This window comes from Felis catus, chromosome A3 (genome assembly GCF_018350175.1).
Source record: "Felis catus isolate Fca126 chromosome A3, F.catus_Fca126_mat1.0, whole genome shotgun sequence".
NCBI lineage: Eukaryota > Metazoa > Chordata > Mammalia > Carnivora > Felidae > Felis > Felis catus.
Genome location: NC_058370.1, coordinates 60,955,028 through 60,975,299, shown reverse-complemented (window position 1 = coordinate 60,975,299; position 20,272 = coordinate 60,955,028). Strand labels below are relative to the sequence as shown.

General features: G+C 33.5%; 1 protein-coding gene across 9 annotated transcripts in view; it reads right to left on the bottom strand.

Moving 5' to 3' along the window:
* Positions 1–3,525: 3,525 nt before the first annotated feature.
* TSGA10 (testis specific 10) overlaps positions 3,526–20,272 on the bottom strand; it is a 161,977-nt gene continuing 145,230 nt past the window's right edge. For 7 of the 9 annotated variants that reach the window (XM_045054089.1, XM_045054087.1, XM_045054090.1 and 4 more), the window contains 4 exons: positions 15,025–15,227; positions 13,021–13,125; positions 12,700–12,849; positions 5,532–6,259 (listed from right to left, as the gene is read on the bottom strand). In XM_045054089.1, coding sequence (XP_044910024.1) covers positions 6,235–6,259; positions 12,700–12,849; positions 13,021–13,125; positions 15,025–15,227 — 483 coding nt within the window. In that variant the 3' untranslated portion in view covers positions 5,532–6,234. Of the gene's footprint in view, positions 3,754–5,291; positions 5,404–5,531; positions 6,260–12,699; positions 12,850–13,020; positions 13,126–15,024; positions 15,228–20,272 lie in introns of those variants that run through there. The other 2 variants (XM_045054085.1, XM_045054084.1) reach the window with 2 other exon arrangements.

Sequence of the window (20,272 nt, the reverse complement as noted above, 5' to 3'; positions counted from 1 at the left end):
GAGAGCTGATGGGGTTAGAGAAGACTTCAAAAGCCTTCTAACTATTGACCCATCTTTCATCTTCTCTTATAAACCAAAAGAATAGAAAAAGTTAATCTTTATGCATTTTTGTTTTGATTTTAATCAATATTATAAAAGATTCAAACAGTTCTTCAAGGTTATTAAGTCTTCAGCCAGCCTCATTCTCATCTCTACATTTCTCCCTCCAAAAAACGATCATTTTTACCTCTTTAGCTGATTGCTTAGGTATCCTTATCGTTAAATAACATACTTATATTGCTATTTCTTGATTTTTCAGTTTTGGGCATATCTATTGACTTATCACTATGAAAGAAGAAAACGTAGCTTTAGTTCCTTCTCAGCCTTTTATCACACGTTGCTTCTTTCCCATTCCTTCATCCTCTCATTAATTTTATAATTTTTCTTAGATTTATATTCAGTGCTCACATTGTTATGACTGTGAAGTAGTATTTACAACTAAGCCATCTGGTAAGCTATAGTTAATCTTTCTCTTCCTGAACTACTTTTTGTTTCCCCTACCTTGTTTTTCATTTGTTTGATCTCATATTGCATACCTGCTGAGAACTACCAAATCTTTTCCTCCAGCCAAGTTTTCTCTCTTGAGTCTCAAACCTATAGATTTCTTTATTAATTCAACAAATAATAAAAACATCTACTGACCACCTACTATATTGTCTGACATTATACTGAGACATATTAAGACTCGAGATATATTATTATCTCAGTTAATCCACATGATAACTATCTTAAGTTGGGTACTATTATAAACATATCTTTTACAAATAAGGGAAATAAAGTTTAGAGAGCTTAAGTTTAACTTACCCAAGTACACAGCTAGTAAGTGGAGACATGATGTAAAGTCAAGCAGTGGGGCTCTAGAACCTATGATCTTAACTACCTATACTCTATATTCTTTCAGTGAAATATATATTAGCTGGAAGCCACCATAAGTCTAGCATAGTCTGTACCATGATAAATAAATCAGACTACTCTCCTTGCTTTCATGGAGCTCACAGTCTTAGCAGGTATAACATACAAAGAAGACCACACAATAAGAATGCAATGGAGCACAAAGGATAAGTAAAATTAATAACAAATAGAAGTTAAACAAGAAATCCAGTTAGACTTTCATTTTTTAAAGCAACTATTTGATAAGCACATATTATGTGCCAGGCACTATGATAGGTGCTGTGGACACAATGTTAAGCCAAACAAGAATTTTCCAGGCTGAGGGGGGAAATGGGAGAGAAAGAAAATGAGCAATCCAGGCAGAGGAAAGAGCATGTGCAAAGGTCAAGAGATAAAAAAGCATAAACAGTTCCAAGTGCTGAAAGTAATTCAGAGTAATATATCAGTGTAGGGTAGGAAGAGTGAGATACGACATTCAAGAGATTAAAAAAAGAACCACCAAATCAGAGAGACCTATGAAGGCAATGTTAAAGAGCTTGGACTTTAGTCTAAAGGCAAATCTGATACTCATCGGGTATATGTGTGGAGAGGAATGTGATTGTATTTGTGTTTTAAAACTATTTCTTTGATGACAGTGTGGAGAATGGATTAAATGGAAGTATGACTGAAACAAGAGAGATTAAATAGGAAGCTGTTCCATTATTCTAGACTTAGAGTTTATTATGGTCTGAATTACAGTGAGAAGAGAGAAAAGTAGATTTATTCCATAGATATTTAGGAGACAGACTTGCTAGGAATTGAGGATAATTCATTCCTTTATTTGTTCCAGAAGAATTTACAGAATACCTAGTATGTGTCAAACATTGTGCTACACCCTAGCAGATATAGTGGTGAAGGTAGATACCATCCCTTGCCTTGATGTATCTTATAGTACAGAAGGAAAGACAGATAATAGACAAATAATTATACAATTAATTACAACTGTCCTTTAAAGGACAGTTAAAGGAGAAAAGGAGAAATGTTGGATGTTTTTACAGGAGAATCTGAGCCAGTTAGACCAATGTTAGGAGTCAGAGAAACCTTGAGGAAATGGCTTTTTTATTGTGGTAAATACATTTAATATTTACCATTTTAACCATTTAAAATTGTACAATTCAGTGGCATTAAGTACATTTACAATGTTGTACAACCATTACCATTATCTGTTCTAAAACTTGTTTATCACCTTAAACAGAAACCCTGTACCCACAAAGCAGTCCTTCCCCATTGTCCTTTGACAGTCACTAATCTGCTGTCTCTCTGGATTTGCCTATTGTGGATATTTCATATGAATGAAATCTTAAAATATGTAGTTTTATGTCTGGATTCTTTTACTTCCTTTTCAAGGGCTATCCATGTTGTACCATGTATGAGTAATTCATTCATATTTATGGCTGAGTAATATTCTATTGTAGGGATACATCACATTCTGTTTATTCATTCATCAGTTGGACATTTGGGTTGTTTCCATCTTTTGCTAATTGTGAATTAGAGCTGCTATGAATATTCATGCACAAATTTTTGTTTGAATACTTTTTTAATTCTTTGGATACATACCTAGGAGTTGAATTGCTCGGTCATATGGTAGTTCTATGTTGAATTTATTGAGGAACTGCCAAACTGTTTTCCACAGTGGCTGTACCACTTTATATTTCCACCAGCAATGAGTTTCAATTTCTCCACATTCTAACTGATATTGGTTATTGTCTATCTTTTCCATATAGCCATCATAGTGCATGTGAAGTGATTTGTTTTGTAGTTTTAATTTCCATTTTCCTAATTACTAATGAGGTTGAGTATCTTTTTTCATCTACATATTGACTTTACCTTCTTTAGAGAAATGCCTATTCAAGTCCTTTGCCCATTTTTAAATTGAGTTTTTTTTGTTGTTAGGTTGTAAAAATTGTTTATTTTTCTGGATACTAACACCCTTATCAGATACATGATTTGCAAATATTTTTTCCTATTATTTGGGTTATCTTTCACTTTCTTTTTTTTTTTTAATGTTTATTTACTTTTTAGAGACAGAGACAGAGAGAGAGAGAAAGAGAGAGAGAGAGCACTAGCCAGGGAGGGGCAGAGAGAGAGGGAGACACAGAATCTGAAGCAGGCTCCAAGCTCTGAGTTGTCAACACAGAGCCTGACACGGGACTTGAATACACAAACAGTGAGATCATGACCTGAGCCAAAGTCGGATGCTTAACCTACTGAGCCACCCAGGTGTGCTCTTTCACTTTCTTGATAGTGTCTTTTGATGCACAAATATTTTTAATTCTGATGAAGTCCAATTTATCTATTCATGTTGTTGCTTGTCATTTAAGTCATATGTAAAAAACCATTGCAAAATCCAAGTTTGTGAAGATTTGCCTCTATGTTTTCCTCAAAGAGTTTTATAGTTTTAGCACTTGTATTTAGATATATAAACCATTTTGAGTTGATTTTTGCATGTGGTGTGTAAGGGTCTAACTTCATTCTTTTGCCTGTGGTTATCCAGTTGTCCCAACATCACTACTGAAGAGACTGTTCTTTCTCCATTGAATGGTCTTGGCACCTTCGTCAAACATCAATGTATGGGTTTATTTCTGGACTTTCAATTCTATTCCATTCATCCATATGTCTATCCTTATGCTGGTACTACACTATTTTGACTACTGCAGCTTTGTAGTAACTTTTTGTAACCAGAAAATGTGTATCCTCCAACTTTGTTCTTCTGTTTCAAGATTGTTTAGGCTATTCTGAGTCCCTTGCAATTCCATATAAATTTTAGGATTGGCTTTTCCATTTCTGCAAAAAAAAAAAAAAACCCTCCATTGGTATTTTGATTAAGAATTATGTTTAATCTGAAGATGGTTTGGGAGAATATTGCCATCTTAACAATATTAAGCCTTCTAATCTATGATTATGAGATGTCTTTTCACTTATTTATGTCTTCTTTAATTTCTTTCAGCAGTATTGTGTAGTAGCCATTAATATTTAAGTTGAGTGAATGTGGAATGAGAGCAGAAGGGACTGACCTGAGGTGGCATGTGGGCTCAGGGCTCAGGAATCTGACATGGTACCTGGTGACACTCTACCAGGGGAAACAAGGGCAGAGAATGCAAGGGGGAGACATTGCTGGAACTTAGTTTAGGGGCATTAAGACCCAGCACCTATGAGATATTTAACTCAAAGCGTTAACAATCTTCTTTCAAAACACCCTTACTTCAGCAAGAGCGGATGTTTTGTATTGAAAGTGACATTTCAAAGCTGAGAGCTCTTTTTCAGATTTCTTTATCATCAAGAAAAGAATATGTCTGTATAGTTTTTGCATTGTGTATTTTATTGCTTTAGACAGTCTCTACCATATCAATTGGCTGTTATGTACTTATCTCAAGTGGTTTGAATCTCATTTAAAATGATATGTGTTCTTAAAATATTACCATAAGAAAAAATCCTTTCTTTGAGTTTTAACAAAGAATATAGTTGCTGTTTCCCAAACTTTGGATAATGTTTACCCCATTATATTCACTATATAATTTTCCTTTAAATATTCTGTAATTAATGGGACAAGTCAACTACAGTATACTTCTAACCAAGTATGAAAATATTTTCTCTCATACTTCATTCCTACTCTCTCATGTTCCCCTCCCCACATACTGCCCTCCACATACAACATATATTAAGTGCAAATGACAGGCGACACTCAACTCCTTGTCAGCTTTTCTAGAAGGTACATAAACTAAAATTAATGTTGTGGTAACCTAGTGCTTAGGTCATTGCATCACCTGGTAAACATTAATTTTTACATTTATCAGCATACTAATATTAGCAAGAACAACTTTTTATGTATTATTCTCTAAAATGTTTATAAAAGGGCATCTTATTTTTTTTAAGTTTATTTATTTTGAGAGAGTGACAGAACACTTGAGAGGGGGATAGGCAGAGAGAGAGTGAGAGCGAGAGAGAGAGAGAATCCTAAGCAGTCTCTGCACTGCCAGAGAAGAACCCGATGTGGGGCTCATACCCATGAACTGTGAGGTCATGACCCCAGCTTAAGTTGAGAGCGGGATGCTTAACTGACTAAGCCACCCATGCTCCCCAAAAGGGCATCTTATTTTAAATTATTCAATTTTTAAAACCAATCTATAATGATGTCTTGAACTAGATGAATAAACCTCAAAGTTTTCAAAAATCAAACTAAAATGAATATGTAGCATGAATTTATAGTAAAATATCACTGTGCTAATTATTAGACAAGACCTAAATCAGGACACTATCCTACTGCAGTGATACTGCATGGTTGCTATATAAAATGAGAAATTGTCTACTTCATAAGACTATTATTAATGATAGGACTTAGGGTTTTTTTTATTAAAATGGCAAGAATACAAATAGCTTATATCAAACGTAAAATACAGTACTGTCCAGGCTTTAATATCAACATTAAGCCAAAGCCTATGGAGAGAAAAAATGAGATTTAGGAGATTTTAGAGAAATAGGAAAATATCATTAAACTTATTACTCTACATCATAGACACCTGCCATAGGCAAAAAATAAATAAATAAATAAAATGGCAATTAAGTTGATTGCAGTACTTTAATGTTTTAAAGAAAACTTATTAAAACACACATTTTTTTAAAATCTTACATTCTTGACAAATATAGCATCACCTACCTTTCTAAAAATAGTAGAGATAAACACAATTGCAGAAAATGTATGTTAATTAGTGGTACAATACTATGGATTTTAAAACTCTGACACACTCCTACTATCTGCTGCTTTGAAATCAGATTATGGCCTGGAATTTATGTCAGGTTGGTTCCAAAATGGAATATTGGGTCCCAGGCCAGTATTGGTAAACTGTGCCTATTTTGGCACAACTTCACCAGCCATGAAAGCATAAATCACAAAGAAAAAATTTAACCAACCAATTATTTGAGATATCAAGAAAGGAAAGGAAATCAGTTTTGTAAAAACACTTTTCCCTCTTTTTATAAGCTTCTTTATTTACTCCGGATAGTTAACATAACAGTGTTCAATAGTGAAGTAAGCAGATTTTACACTCACTATTATTGCATGGATAGAAAGAGCCATATGCATTTTTGTTTCTATATATCATTTTGGACCACTGTGATACGGCACATGAGAACACAGATTCAGAGGCACAAAGTTAATAAATACATTTAACATTGTCAAGCATTCAAAAGATAAATGCAATCATATAGCAAAAAAAAAACGTTTGTAACTTTGACCTTTCCCAAGGATGTGAAGAATCTTTTCGCATGTCAGAAATCTCTATAGCAAAGATTCCTATGAAAGAGAAAAAAATTATGCAGATTAATATTTTTAACTCAATGATTTCACCCATGTATAAAAAATGTATTGTAACATTACTTTGGCAATTCTTAAGGTTTTTTTCCCCAGCGTCTGTGAAGGAAAACATATACAATGTATTTTTTTCATTCAGCTTTCACAAACTGTGGTACATCGCTATCATGGAATAATATTCAACAATAAAAAGAAATGAACTATTGATAAATACAACAACTTGGATCGATCTCATGGGCATTGTGCTAAATGAAAAAATCCAATCTCAAAAAGTTACATACTGTGTGTAATTCCATTTATATAACATTATCAAAATGACAGAATTAAAGATAGAGAAAACAAATTAGTGTTTGTCAGGGCGGAGAAGGGGAGGCTTGTGACCATAAAAAGGTATAATAATATTAGGGAGCAAGTTCCTTGGTGCTGATAGAGAATATAGTACAGTATGTTGCTTGTAATTGTGGTATATGTATGGTGTGTAAAAAAAACGTGCACACACATACATATGAGTGCATGTAAAAATGAATGAAATCTAAAAGGCCTATGGACTAATTAATTATATTGTACCAATATCAATTTCCTGGTTTGTAAAATATTGCCATTAGGGATGCTGGGAAGAAGGATTATCTGTACTATTTTTGCAACTATGTGTGAGACTGTAGTCATTTCAAAATAGTGTAACAAAGCAAACAAAACTGTGACATAAACATACAAGGAAATACAACTCAGCAGTTAAAAGGAACATACGACAACATCTGATCCACACAATAATCTGGATAAATCTCTAATATATGATTCTGAGTAAAAGCCATTGGAAGCTACATACATGATTTTATTTATATGATAACACTGAAAAGGCAAAACTATAGGGATAGGAGAGAGATCAGTGGTTAGGGAAAGTAAATGAAGTATATTGACTATTGTCTAGATAATAGGTGGTAGTCAAAGTATATAATTCAAACTACCAGCAAAGCTTAAATAAGAAAAAAGGGAATTAAGGGCACTATTAAAATTATTAATAGAAAGGAGACTACTATAATAAAGTACAAACATCTTAAATATCAAAAGAAATTATAAAAAGTAAAGAAGAAAAGTCAAATTGAAAAATACAATAAATGTCACATGATAAACAAAGTTATCATAAGATAACATGACAGAGTTGATACCAAATTTCAATCATATTAATAATGTGAAAAAGTTTAACTCATCCATTATTTCAAAACAGCCCATAAAGCAAAACTTAAATCCATGCTATAAACATGAGAGGTACCTAAAATGCAGTGATTCAGAAAAGCTAAAAATAAAGAGATGGACAAAGGTTTGCCAGGCAGATGGAGACAATAAGTACTTGTAACTCTTAATACCAGACAAGGTAGACACCGAGCCCCTCCTACCTCCAAAAAATTAAGTGTATCAGAAAAGTACACTTCATAAAATCCACATCCCACAATGAGGATATTAGTGCACACACATAATGTTCATAATATCTATGCAACAAATAAAGCGGTACACCACCTACATAAAACAAAATTTATAGGAGATACAAAAAGAAATAAAAATATAATAATAATTGAAGATTTTTAGTAAAACAAAAGAACTAATAAAATAAAAAAGGTAAATCTTTTAAATATATATATATACTAGAAATATATACCTTGATAAGAAAGAATATATCTTTTCAAGTGCACATGAGCTACCCACAAAAATTTATCATGTAGTAAAGTACAAAGAAAATATCAATAGGGGTGCCTGGGGGGCTCAGTCAGTTGAGCATCTGACTTCGGCTGAGGTTATGATCTCGCGGTTGGTAAGTTCGGGCCCTGTGTTGGGCTCTGTGCTGACAGCTCAGAGCCTGAAGCCTGCTTGGGATTCTGTCTCCCTCTGTCTCTGCCCCTTCCTCACTCACACTTTGTGTCTCTCTCTCTCAAAAATAAATATTTTTAAAAAAATTTTAAAGAAAGTCTCAGTAGTTACACAAAATAGAAATATTATAGAAAATACTCTAATCACAAAATAACACCAGAAATTAAAAAATGAAACACAAACGCAAAAAGCCCTTCTTATTGGAAGGTTAAAGATTTTCCGTCAAATAACTTTTGGATAAAAGTGAAAATACAAATAGAAATTAGAGAATTTCTGAAAAATAATGGTAACGAAATATTACATATCAGAATCTATGGGATATATTTAAAGCAATGGTCACTGGAAAATTCATAGCCCTAAATATTTACATCAATAAGAATGAAAGAATGGCAATAAATGAGTTCCTAACTTAAAAATACTAAGGAAAAAATCCAACAAAGTAAATAAAAAGCACAGGAAGAAAATAATATAAGCAAAACCATAAATTAATAAGATAAAGAAAAATAAATCAGTAAGTCAAAATGCTGGTTCTTTGAAGCAATGAACAAAGTAAACAAAACACTGGCTAAAGTAACCAAGAAATAGGAGAGGGAAGCACACATACACAATTAAGAAATGACAATGGCATATAACTATTGATACAGAGAAAATTTTTAAATTCATAAGATATAGCATTGGTTCCTTCTGTGCAATAAATTAAAAAACTGAAAGGAAATGGATAATTTTTAGATAAACAGAATATAGGGAAAGTTTAAAACAAGTTCCAAAAACAAAAAACAAAAAACAAAATTTATCAAGGAAGTATATACCCCACAAAACAGAAAGAACCAAATCCTTAGAGATCAGATAATCACAAACTACATAAATTGTTTCAAGGCATAGTAAATGAAAAACTCTCCAATTCCTTTTCTGAAGCAAAGATAACGTTGATATCTAAACTTGGTAAGATAGGGCAAAGAAAAAAATTCAGACCAATGTTGTTTATAAATATTAATACACAAATCTAAAATAAAATATTAGTGAACATTAAGAATACACTAAAACAAAGCAGGGTTATACCACAAATTCAAAGATGGTTCAATATTTGAAAATATTTTAATATCATTCTCATATTAATAGTTCTAAAGAGAAAAACCATATCTCCATAGATGCTGAAAAAACACCCATTCCTAATTAAAATAATCTTGAGAAGATAAAAATGAGTGGATATTATAAAACATTTACATCTCAATCTTAAAGCCAGCATCTTATACTTATTTGACAAACCCTAGAGGTATTCCCACTTAAGGTCAGAATCAAAACAAAGATGCCCATTTTCTTCACTACCATTTATCACTATTCTGAAGATACTAGGTAATGCAATGAACTGGAGAATACAATTCAAGAGATAAAAATAGAAGAAGAAACAAAATGATCTCTTCTTGCAGATGACATGATAATATACTTGGAATTTTCTAAAAAATCAATGACAAAACTTAATGAAACAATAAAAAAATTTAGCAAGGCAACATGATGATAAATTTACATGTAAAAACAGCATATTTGAAGATATAATGAATGAGGGAAAAATCTAAAGATAAAATAATTAGGAATAAACTTAACAAGAAGTGTTCAAAACCTGTATAAAGAAAACTACAAGTCATTCTTGAATGACACAAAGTGAGTTTGAACAAATGGAAAGACATATCTCTTCTTGGTTAGGACATCTCAACATTATTGAGATATCATTTCTCCACATGTTAATTTATAAGTTTAATGTGATTCTAATAAAAATCCCAAGGTTTTTTTTTTAAATGGAACTAGATAAATTGACCCCAAATTTCATATGGAAAATAAACTCACAAGAAAATATAGATCAACACTTAAAAGGAAGAGCTCTTACAAGCACTAGCCCTTTGGTATGCTGGAGCTGGCTCGTAGTTGATTGTAAATATTCAGGAATTTTGTGAGCTCGTGGTTAAACCAGCTTGGTTGCTTGAAACTGTGCAACATATAGAATTGTGTAATCACTATGTTGTACACCTGACACTACTATAACATTGTATGTCAACTGCACTTCAATAAAAGAAAGAAAGAATGCCCCCACAGTGGGCATATTTATACTACTAAAACTGTCAAATGCTACAAGTCAGGGCTTCTCCCTCGCCTTCCTTGGAGAGTCAGTTTACTAGCAAACCATCAGACTAGCCCCCCCAAAACTAAAAATATTACAAAGGCTCTATAATTAAAGTAGTGTGGGACTGGAACATAAATAGACCCAAAGGAATAAAAGAGAAAGTCTAAAAAGAAACTTGAACCACTGGAGCAAAATCTTTTCTTAGGACTACTGGTTGGTCATTTGGAAAAAGGTAAAATTAGATCCATTCTTCATACCATGTAAAAAAAAAAGGCTCTAAATGGATCATAAATCTAAATGTAAAAAGTAAAACCATATATATATATATATATATATATATATATATATATGTAAAACATTATTTCCTCTATTATCTATTATCTATCTGAGTATAAGGAAAGATTTTTCTAACTATAAACAGAAATATGGATGCATTAAAATACATTTAAAAATTTGATTACATAAAAATAAACATTTTTCCATGGGAAAAATAGTATATGCAAAATCAAAAGAAAAAGGGCAAAGTAGAAGAAAATATTTGCAACATTTATCATTGATAAAGAGCTAATTTCTCACATTTATAAAAAAATTTTTAACAAAAAAATTCCAGTAGAAAAATGGGCAAAGGAATAGATAATTCAAAAATAAGAGATATTAAAACAGCCCTTAAACATATGAAAAGATATTCAAATTCACTCATAAAAAGAAAAATGCAAATTAAAACTACACTTAAGTACCATTTCTTACCCACCATACTGGTAAAAATTCAAGAACTTGACAGTATACTCTGCTGGTGAGGCTGTGGGGAAACAGGCACTATCACCCATATCTAGTGGGAGTGCAAAATGGTACAACCCCTATATAGGAGAATTTGGCACTATTTAAGAAAACTATATACATAACACATTTACCCCTTGACCCAGAAATCCTGATTCTAGGATTTTATCCTGAAGATATGCCTCCACAATTACGAAAATACATTTGGATAAGATTATTCATTACAGCTTTATTTGTAATTTCAAACTGCTGAAAACCACCTAAATGTCCAAATGTAGAAGGTTTGCATAATTATGGTATATCCATACAAAGGAATACTATGCAGCTATAGAAAAGAATAAGGAAAATCACTATGAACTAATATGGAGTGACTTCTAAAAGAGAGAAAAGCAAAGTGTGAAGAAGCATATATAATATGCTACCTTTTGCATATGAAAAGAAAAATAAAAATATACCTGAATGTCATTATCATAAGACCATAAAGGAATATGGGGGTCATGGGATGGAAGGCACACAGAATTTGCAGAGTTTTGACTTTTAAAAGCCTATTAGTCTACATATTCAAACATAAAATTAAATCAAGGAAAAAACTAGGAAGGGGAAAAATGAAAAAACGAAAGCAAAGTGAAATAAATGAATCTAATGTTATTTCAACTGTATACTATAATCACAGGAAAAGAGGGGGAAAAAAGTTAATCCAAGTAATTTATCAACTCAGTATTTGACTATATACTCTTAATATTTGTGCAAAGTAGTGTATGAAGACAGGAATTACAAATGGATCCTGAACTTTTAAGTTGGTCTGTTTGTTGTAGGGACACAGGTGAAGAAATTTTGAAACTATTTTAGATGCATTCTGGGATTGAGCAAATGAGTATGTGCATATTGTTGAGTAAACATGTTGATGTTGAGCCAGGGTCCTTACTATAGAGGAAAGGACATACACATACAAAATGGAAAAAGGGAAGGAAAACACCTGAGAGGATGGTTTGGAACTGGAGAGATTGCTTATGTTTTTAAAACATGTGTGTGCGTGACTGTGTGTGTGTGTGTGCGTGCATATATGGAGAGAGAAGGAATATATGCAAGAGTGTGAGTACGTGAGACAGCAAATGTGTTGCCTCAAACACATCGAAAGTAAAAGGGGTAAAATTTTAACAACGAGTATGGGTAAAAGGTATATAGCTGTTCTCTGCATTATTTTCTTTTTATAACTTCTTATAAGTTTGAATTTATATCAAAATACAAATGTTTTTACAAAATTTGTGACTTATAGGAATATATCTAAAATATTCTCTTCTGAAAAATAAACTACTTTCCTAAAGCATAAGTATTTTATGGTGCTATATTAACCAATATTTTATTAATGAAAGTATATGAAAAAATTTGTTTTAGAACAAAAAGAAAATCAGATTTAAAAATATAATTTATGTCAACATTAGATAGAGTGGAGATCTTTCATTTTAGCAAATTTACATAAAATTATCAAAATACTTTATTTTTATGTCTATATACCTGTGTATATTATTATGTATATATATTATGTCTATATTACCTATGTAATTGTATTTAAATAGCACTATTAATGATAGATTGTTTTTGAGCTTCGTTACTCCCTCAAGTATTGCTATATGGTACCCAAAGAAAGGATCTTTAAATTACTTACTCTTCTAACGATCGATCTAGGCCTCGGTCAGGAGATCGATGGTGAGCACGTTCTGGTGAATGACATTTTGTATTTGGCTTCATGGTAGTATTCAAATGATAAGCATTACTTGAGTAATTCTGGCGGCGAAGTTCCTGCACGGCCCTCTCCCTAAAGCAAAATAAGGGGCTTTTAAACTTTATATCCAGTGATGTTATTAATAGTGTCATAAAACTGTAGTTCAGTTCACACTTTAAAAGCTAACCATCATGAAATTATCAAAATGTGTTGTTATCTTAAAAAGTGCCTTCCAGACTGAACACTGCAGAGAGACAAACTTACCTTTCAAAGCGCTCTGTCCCTAGTTGTCGTTTGGTAATGTCTAAATCAGCTTCCAATTGTGTTACAACATTTCTGAACTGGGCCACATCTCTACTCTGGATGGCCCTGTGTAAAAAAACATAGGAGTGACAGCTGATTAAGCTTAAAATACGGCAAGGACTTCTAGAGTGCATTAAACCATATTGGCAATGGCTTCTCAGCTGGAACCAAGCCAAACTGTGATTTTATGGATATATTAGTTCACCTAAAATATGCCAATTTTAAATGTAATAAATATGAAAATAGCCTACTTGAAAAGCTTAAGCTGTGTCAGTCCCATACAATTAGTTAAACCTCTGTCTCAGTTTCCCTATGTTTAGATGGGATAATATTATCTATTATCTATCTATATTATCTATTTTTAAAGTACTTTAAGGTATTATATGTAAAGTAGTACTATAACCAAATAATAAAACACCATGATTAATTTAGTCTATTATATATATTTAGTAAATCAACCAAGTGCTTTACATATACTTATAATGAAATTTGATTTACACAATTTGTAATGAAATTTGATATCCAAACTGTTAAAAATATAAAATCTCTTCAATTTAGCAGGATTTTCTTTAGGGGTAAACAGTGCCTCAAAAACCCTGTCATTAGGCACACTATCATAAGGAAGACAATGACAACAATGAATGCTGCTTACATAGAACATTCTATCCTCTTTGCTTGCCTTCAGAACTGCAATGTTAACTACTAAAATCTAAACTTTAGAGACTAAGAACACTAATGTTTATTATGCTTACTAGTTCTGAATGATAGTACTTATCAACCAGTCTAAAACAGAATGTACCCCTGAAGGTGGGGGTTTGGGCACATTTCACTAAGGCCAATTTCCACAAACCAGCTTGAGAAAATGATCCTGCTGAACCGGTTGAATCCCAGCTGTGGTGACGGAAAAGAATGACTCACAGCTGCCATAACCTGACAACAGTTTCTCAAGGAAACTGGCCCTGGCTTTGCAGCCTTTGCTCAGTCAGGGGCTCCAGAGTGACTGATTACTGAGACCATGATTCCTATCTTTTCCAGGTCCCATGCTCAGATGAGGCTGGATGAAAAAGTGTCATAGATGGGACATAAGAATAGAGGCTGAGGGTCCCCATCAGTTTTTGTGAGAGGTCACCAAGTTTAGTAATAAAAACATTCACTATGTAGGCAGGCATTTCTACTGAATCTTCCAGCTAAGAGTCTTGTAATAAGATGCTAATGGTGATATGGATGCTTGGGGGGGGGGGGGGGGGGGGGAAGGCCAAGGGGCGCCTGAGTGGCTCAGTTGATAAGGGTCCGACTTCCGCTCAGGTCATGATCTCACGGTTCGTGAGTTTGAGTCCCGCATCGGGCTCTGAGCCTGGAACCTGCTTCAGATTCTATGTCTCTCTCTCTCTCTGTCTCTCTCTCTCTCTCTGCCCCTCTCCTGCTCACTCTCTGTCTCTCTCTCTCAAAAATAAATTTAAAAAAATTTGAAGCTAAAATCAGTACTCTAAGCAAGGTCTTCAGTATTATATGAATGTGGGAGTTCTTCCAAGTACCCAGTATATACTTACAGGTACATAAGGAAATACTATGTGACAAGTCTAAAGACTAGGTAACAATACCAGGTGGGTCTATAAATAGAAAAATTCTTCTGGTTTCCTAAGTGCTTAATTTTTTTTCTAAGAACTTGTTAAAATATTTCTACAAGGTAATATTTTAGGTCAGACATTCTACTATATCCAAAGCTCTGTTGGAAATAATCAACAGAGATGGTTAAATTTAAATTTAGATGCATTTAGATAAATATATAATAGAAATGAATAATAAATCTTAGGCAAATCACAATGTTTCTGGTCCTCAGTTTAACCGATGGCAGAAGATGGGCACTAAATCGTCTAAATTCCAGCTTTAAAATTCGACTACCCTATAAAGTATAAAAATTATTTAAAATATGACTTTATGCTATTATGTTGCTAACCAACTCACATTTTACTTTCTGCCAAACAAAGGTGTTCTTTGAGAAGCTGAATTTCAGATTCTTTTTCTTGAAGCGCTATCTGAGACTGATATTCTTTGTCTCGATTGGCCACCAGCAAAGCTTCTAGATTCTGCATAGAGATTCTCTCATTTGTCATCTGACTCCTGAGGAGTTCTATTTCAGAGCGAGCAGAATCTAACTCATTCTCCATCTGTACAATAATAGGAAGATATCTATACTTATTCCCATTCATTTATTGAACTGATTATCAGAGACTCATGAAATTTCTGTATTATGTTATAAATTCAAAACCCCTTTTAATTTCTTAATTAGAAATATCCTCCTTCTTACCAAATATACACACAGGATCACTTTCTCCAACTCCAATTTTTTTGATAGGATCAAAATTAATTTATGTAAAGACTTATTAATAATCCCAAACTGCAAATAATTTCCATTTCCAGTGTTGATATTTCTTTATATAATTCTGCAAGATTGACATGGTGATATACATGACTACTGCTTTGTCCTGAGTTAGGTGAGTTACAAACACCTAACTACCTTATAGAATGTTATTGCATTTCATAGTTAAGGAAGATAAGGAATAACTGCACATTCTCTCTCTTGTATAAACCTGTGGAAAGCTTCATTTTATGAAGGTTATCTTGAGCCTCAAAAATGCTCTGTAAGCCAAATGTTTCTTCAAAAGAAGATCAGACATTGATATGTAGAAAAAAGGTATTCCTTATCTCATAATACACATTACAATAAATTATACACGTATTTAAAAAGTTAAATATGCGGGGCGCCTGGGTGGCTCAGTCGGTTGAGCGTCCGACTTCAGCCAGGTCACGATCTCGCGGTCCGTGAGTTCGAGCCCCGCGTCGGGCTCTAGGCTGATGGCTCGAGCCTGGAGCCTGCTTCCGATTCTGTGTCTCCCTCTCTCTCTGCCCCTCCCCCGTTCATGCTCTGTCTCTCTCTGTCCCAAAAATAAATAAACGTAAAAAAAAAAAATTAAAAAGTTAAATATGCAAAAGTAAAACTCTAAGAAAAAAGAATTTAATAAAAATGAAATTATTGGGGGAGGGGTGAGCAGGTAGAGAAGAACTGTCTAGACTAGATATAATTAAAAATTATGTATAGCCATATAAAAAATAAACATATTGATTATAAACCTAACCGAAATTTATAAGGAAACTGGAAAAATATACTGTTTGTATCGTGACAAATGGTAGCTATACTAGAGGTGAGCACAGCATCAGTATACCCTTATTGAATCATTATGTTGTACACCTGAAACTAATGTAACATTGTGTCTCAACTATACTCAAGTTTTTAAAAAATTTTAAAAAGAAACTCAATAAATAAAATGGCTAATATCTTACTACTAAAAGGAACTCATACAAATTGATGAGAAATATGAACTAATGATATGAACAGATGATTTATAAAATAAAGCTCATTAGTAAACATGTGGGGAAAAAAAACTACCCTTACTAATATTCAAGTGAGTATAAATTGAAATAAGATGCTATTTCTAGTACAGGGTTTCTTAATCTTGACACTACTGACATTTTGGGGTGGATAATTATTCGGTGTAGGGAGATGCCTTATGCACTGTAGGATATTTAGCAGCATCCTTGGCCTCTGCTTATTAGAGGCTGGTAGCATTCCCCCACCCCAGTTGTGACAATCAAAAATGTCTCCAGATATTGCTGAATGGCCACAGGGGAGCAAACTATCTCTCAGCTGAACCACCGTTCTAGTTTATCAAATTGGCAGATTTCTTAGTGTGTATTGGTTAACATTAAAATGGGCAATGGCATGGCACCTGGGTGGCTCAGTCGGTTGAGCGTCTGACTTTTGATTTCAGCCTGGGTCATTATCCCAGGGTCATGGGATTGAACCCTGCGTCGGGCTCTGCAGTGAGCATGGAGCCTGCTTGAGATTCTCTCCGTCCCCCCCATCTTGTTCTCCCCTCTGGCCCTCTCCCCCACTCACGCATGCACTCTCTCTTTCTCTAAAAAGAAAAAAAATGTTTAATGGGCAATGGCAAGTACATACACTTTGCTAGCAAGAATACTAAATGAAGCTTGACTTTTTTTGCAGCAGCAGCAGCTTTATTGGAATATAATTTACGTACCATACAACTCACCCATTTAAAAGGTACAATTCAAATAAATAAATAAAAGGTACAATTCAATTGGATTTTTTTTTCAAGTTTTTATTTAAATTATAGTTAGTTAACATATAGTGTAATATTGGTTTCAGGAGTAGAATTTAGTGATTCATCACTTAAGTTAAACACCCAATGCTCATTACAAACAAGCACCCTCCTTAAAACCCATCACCCATTTAGCCCATCCCCCACCCACCTCCCCTCCAGCAACCCTCAGTTTGTTTTCTATAGTTAAGAGTCCCTTATGGTTTGTTTCTCTCTCTCTCTCTTTTTTCTCTCCCCTATGTTCATCTGTTTTGTTTCTTAACTTCCACATATGAGTGAAATTCTATGGTGTCTTTCTCTGATTTATTTTGGTTAGCATAATACACTCTAGCTCCATCCACATCATTGCAAATGGCAAGATTTCATTCTTTTTTATGGCTGAGTAATATCGATGCAGAAAAAAAGTATTGGACAAAGTGCAGCATCTGTTCTTGATAAAAAGCCTCAACAAAGTACAGAGAGGGAACATACCTCAACATCATAAAGGCCATATACAAAAGACCCACAGATAATACCATCCTCAATAGGGAAAAACAGAGCTTTTCCTATGTGGTCAGGAAGAAGACAGAGATGTCCACTCTTACTATTGTTATTTAACACAGTACTTGAAGTTCTAGCATTGGCAATCAGACAACAAAAAGAAATAAAAGACTTCCAAATTGGAAAGGAAGAAGTCAAACTTTCACTATTCACAGATGACAGGATGCTCTATATAGAAAATCCAAAAGACTCCAACAAAACTGCTAGAACTGATCCATGAATTCAGTAAATCACAGGATACAAAATCAATGTACAGATATCAGTTGCATTTCTATACACCAATAATGAAGCAGCAGAGAGAGAAATCAAGGAATTGATCCCATTTACAACTGCACCAAAACCCATAAGATACTTAGGAATAAACCTAACCAAAGAGGTAAAAGATGAGTACACTGAAAACTATAGAACACTCATGAAAGAAACTGAAGAAAACACAAAGAAATGTAAAAATATTCCATGCTTGTGGATCATAAGAGAAATATTATCCAAATGTCTATACTACTGCCCAAAATCTACATAATCCCTATCAAAATAATACCAAAATTTTTCACAGAACTAGAACAAACCTAAAATGTGTATGGAACCACAAAGGACCTCGACTGCCAAAGCAATCTTGAAAAAGTAAAGCAAAGCTGGTGGCATCATAACTCTGGATTGCTATATTACAATCTGTATTACAAGCTATATTACAAAGCTGTAGTCATCAGGATGGTACAGTACTGGCACAAAAACAGACAGATCAATGGAACAAAATAGAAAACCCAGAAATGGACCCACAACTATATGGTCAACTAATTTTTGACAAAGTAGGAAATTATATCCAATGGAAAAAATAATTGTGTTTTTTTTTAATTTTTTTTTCAACGTTTATTTACTTTTGGGACAGAGAGAGACAGAGCATGAACGGGGGAGGGGCAGAGAGAGAGGGAGACACAGAATCGGAAACAGGCTCCAGGCTCCGAGCCATCAGCCCAGAGCCTGACGCGGGGCTCCAACTCACGGACCGCGAGATCGTGACCTGGCTGAAGTCGGACGCTTAACCGACTGCGCCACCCAGGCGCCCCAATAATTGTTTTTAATATATTAACAGAGTTGTGCAAACATGCCACAATCTCATACTCTAGTGTTACAACTTTTTCATCATCCCAAAATGAAGTTCAGTATGGATTAACAGTCACTCTGCACCCACTCCACCTGCTGCAGCACCATCCCTAGGCATTCCCCAATCTATTATCTGGCTCTATAATCTGTCTTCTTTTAGACATTTCAAATAAATGGAATAACATAATTTGTATGTGGTCATTTGTGACTTGTTTCCTTTACCTAGCATAATGTTTTCAAGGATCATCCATGTTATAGCACGTATCCATATTTCATTGCTTTTATTGCCAAATAACATTTGGTTGCATAGGTGTAGGAACATATAAGTTATTTACACCTTCTGGCTAGTATAAATAATGCTGCTAAGAACATTTGTTCTTAGTTTTAGAGTGGACCTCTATTTTCATTCCTCTTTGATACACAGGAGTAAACTTTCTGGACTTTATGGTAATCCTATTTTTAACATTTTGAAGAACTGCCAAAATATTTTCCAAAGTGAACTTATATTTCCAATAGCAATGTCTGAATTTTGAATGCTCCAAATTCTTTACATCTTTGCCAATACCTGTTATTGTTTTTAAAATTATTTTAAAGCCATTCTAGTGGTTGTGAAATGGTATAGTTTTGATTTGCATTTCTCTGTTAATGATATTATGCACTTTTTCATGTACTTATTGGCTATGTCTCTTCTATAGAGAAATGTCTATTGAGATCTTTTGACAATTTTTTTAGTTATTAAGTTGTAAGAGTTCTTTATATTTTCTAGATATGATTCTCTTATATATATGCTTTATAATTTTTTAACCAGTCTGTGCATTATATTTTTAATTTATTGATGATATTATTTGCAGCACAAAAGTTTTTATTTTGATAAAATTATTTTATTTTTTCTTGTGTTGCTTGTGCTTTTGATGTGGATTACTTAACCAAAAGTCACAAAGGTTTACTTCTACTTCCTAATTAAGTTTTATAATTTTAGCTCTTACCTACAGGACTATAATCCATCTTATGGTATGTGATAGGAATCCAAGTTCATTCTTTTCCATGCAGATGTTCAGTTGTCCCAGTACCATTCATTGAAAAGACTATTCTTTCCCCATTAAATTGTACTGGCATCAATTTTTTGAAAATCATTTGGCCACAAATGTAAGAGTTTGTTTCTGGATTCTCAATTCTGTTCTACTGACTTATATGTCTTTTCTTATGCTAGTATTGCACTATCTTGATTACTGTAGTTTTGTAGTCAGTTTTGAAAATGGGAAGTGTTAGTTCTCTAATTTGGTTATTTTTCAAGATTGTTTTACTTGAACTTCCACATTAATTTTGTATCACCTTGTTAACTTCTACAAAGAAACAAGCTGGGATGCTGATAGGCATTGTATTAAATCTGT